This window comes from Phaethon lepturus, unplaced genomic scaffold (genome assembly GCF_000687285.1).
Source record: "Phaethon lepturus isolate BGI_N335 unplaced genomic scaffold, ASM68728v1 scaffold16734, whole genome shotgun sequence".
Classification (NCBI taxonomy): domain Eukaryota; kingdom Metazoa; phylum Chordata; class Aves; order Phaethontiformes; family Phaethontidae; genus Phaethon; species Phaethon lepturus.
This window is the reverse complement of record NW_010532775.1, coordinates 1,862-4,191: the sequence shown is the minus strand read 5'-3', so window position 1 is coordinate 4,191 and position 2,330 is coordinate 1,862. Positions and strand designations below refer to the sequence as shown.

At 58.2% G+C, this 2,330-nt stretch overlaps 1 protein-coding gene across 1 annotated transcript in view; it reads right to left on the bottom strand.

Moving 5' to 3' along the window:
• The window catches only part of COG1 (component of oligomeric golgi complex 1), a gene marked incomplete at its 5' end in the record, with an annotated part of 7,873 nt that overhangs the window by 3,947 nt on the left and 1,596 nt on the right, over positions 1-2,330 (bottom strand). The window contains 3 exons of the mRNA XM_010284958.1: positions 476-622; positions 942-1,730; positions 1,871-2,081. Coding sequence (XP_010283260.1) covers positions 476-622; positions 942-1,730; positions 1,871-2,081 — 1,147 coding nt within the window. The remainder of the gene's footprint in view (positions 1-475; positions 623-941; positions 1,731-1,870; positions 2,082-2,330) is intronic.

Genomic DNA, 2,330 nt, shown 5'->3' with positions numbered 1-2,330 from the left:
CCCCTCTTCCCCGGGCCCTTCTCTCCCGCTGTCCGATTGCCACCTGCTTTGTCGCTGTGTCACTCCTGCACCACCACCACGCCTGAAAGCTGCAAGCCTCGGTTCTCTTGGGCTTTACACAGTCCCACTGCTGTAGCCCTGTCCTTCACTGCATCCAATTTCCATTAAATCTCTCATCTGGGGGCCCTTGTGTATAAACCAGGCATAAATCCTTCTTTGGCTCAGTTTTACAGGATCTGGGCTGTTCTTATTCATTTGAATATGCAGCAGCAACTATCTAATTTCCTTCCTCTGACCTCTGTCCTTAGGAGGCAAGTATTTCAAAGAGCAAGTAAGCACCAGAGAGTGCTCGTAACACCAAGCAAACTCCACAGCAGGTCGGCACCGTTTGACAAAGCAGTAGTTTTGGAAACCGGTGCTTTTCTCCTCCCAGCAGACTGTTTCTCTGTGTTTACCAGGAGGACATTTCTCATACCTGCACAGGCAGCCGAATCTTTGATGTTACGCTGTTTCCAGTCTCGGCCTCCTCCTGAATTTCAGTTTCATCCCAGTTGGTGGCTGTGGCCAAGACGGAGCCAGCTGTGTCGAGCAGCAACGTGCGGGTAAAGCACTGAACCAGACCCTAGAGCGCAAAACACAAAAGCACCCAGTCACAGACAGGTCTAACGGGAGTGCCAAAGGACAGGCAGCCTGCTCCTGCCCGCGGAGAGACCGACCTCCCGCATCCCCCCGCTCCTCCCCAAGCGACTCTTCTGGAGACCACCCCACTGGATGCCACCTCCGAGCTGCCGCCGCCTCTTCCCTGCAGGCTGACTGAGCAGTGTGGCAGCAGCGCGGCGAGCTCTCAGCAGCCAGCTAAGGAGCGGCAGCGCTGATCGCAGGGAGCTGAGCGAGCGAAACCCACACAGGAAGCAGCTGTGACGAGAGAAGCAGCTCCTTACTTTGGTGACAGCTGTGCTCCAGATCTGGTAAGCAAACAGGCTCTGCTGCAGGAGCTCTGCCTTCACCCCCTGCCACTTAGCCTGCACAGGGGTCACTTCCTGGGCTTTCCCCTTCCCCAGCTTCTTGGTAGAGCGGGTCTCCTTCATCGCTGTCTCCATGCTACCCGACTGGCCCAGGATACAGTGCTTCAGGTGAGGGCAGAGCTCGGTCAGGGACTGGCAGAGTCTCGCCATGAAGAGGACAGCATTGAGTCTGGCATCGCTGGGAGCGTCCGCCTGTCCCCCCAGCAGGCTCTGGGCTCTCTGGAGCTCTTCACGCACGCAGCCCAGCACGTGGTGGATGCAAGCAACACAGTGGTCGCGGAGCAGCCCCTCCACCGTGCCGGTGTCGGCGTAGCGGTCAAAGGCAGAGCGTGGCTGCACCACAGGAGCAGCCTCCTTGATGGCCGAGGAGTCTGCGGGAAGGTACGACAGGAGGTCGTCCAACCTGGCCTTCAGCTTTGAGTCCAGAGCCGAGCAGAAGCTCTGCACACATGGCGTGAGTGCCTGGGCCTTCATGGACAGGCCACTCTTGGCGAACTGGCCACGGTTTGCCACGCTGACCCAAGCGGCATCAGAAGGCAGGTCGCTGGAGCTCTCTGACCAGAGGAACAGGGCCACGTTGTGTTCAAACTGGATGTGCTTGCTCAGGGCAGAGGTGCCGGATTTGACTTCAAGTTCCTGCAAGGCTAAAGTGAGAAGCTGTTTGGAGCTGCCTGAGATGGAGTCAAACCCTTCTTTGGTCAGTGTCTGGAAAAGAATGAGGAAAGAAAAAAAGCACCTTTTACATGTGCATCCTGCCACCTAGCACTGCTAACAGGCACCACTGTTTGGGACAAGAGGGGGCACAGAGCAAGGCTCCCGGTGAATTGCTGCGGCAGAACACCCACCTCTAGCCTGTCCAGGAACAGCTGCTGCAGCAGGTCCTCCCAGAAGGAAGCAGGCTTGTCCAAAAGGCGACGGCACACCGCCTCCCAGTTCTGGCTTATGGACTCGCTCGTCAGCAGCTCCCACACCGCGTCACGGATCCCCGCGAGGCCTTTCATGCTCTTTACGTAGATGAGCAGGTTGCTGACCCCGGCCCTGATGTCCTCACTGCACCTGAAGGCAACATCTCACTTCAGTCTGGCTTGCTCAGACACAGCCCCGGGGAAGGCAGGAGGGAACATCGGCTACGTCAAGGTGGGGGAATTCTTAACCTGTTGGTAAGAGGCTCTACCTGCAGAATCACCTGTGGGGCTGAGGGTACCTCTGCCTCTCGGCAAGGCAGCTGCACCCTGGATCCCACACTGGGCCCCACAGGAAAGCCGCATGCCCACTGGCAGGGACCCGCGGCCGGGGGGCCACGGG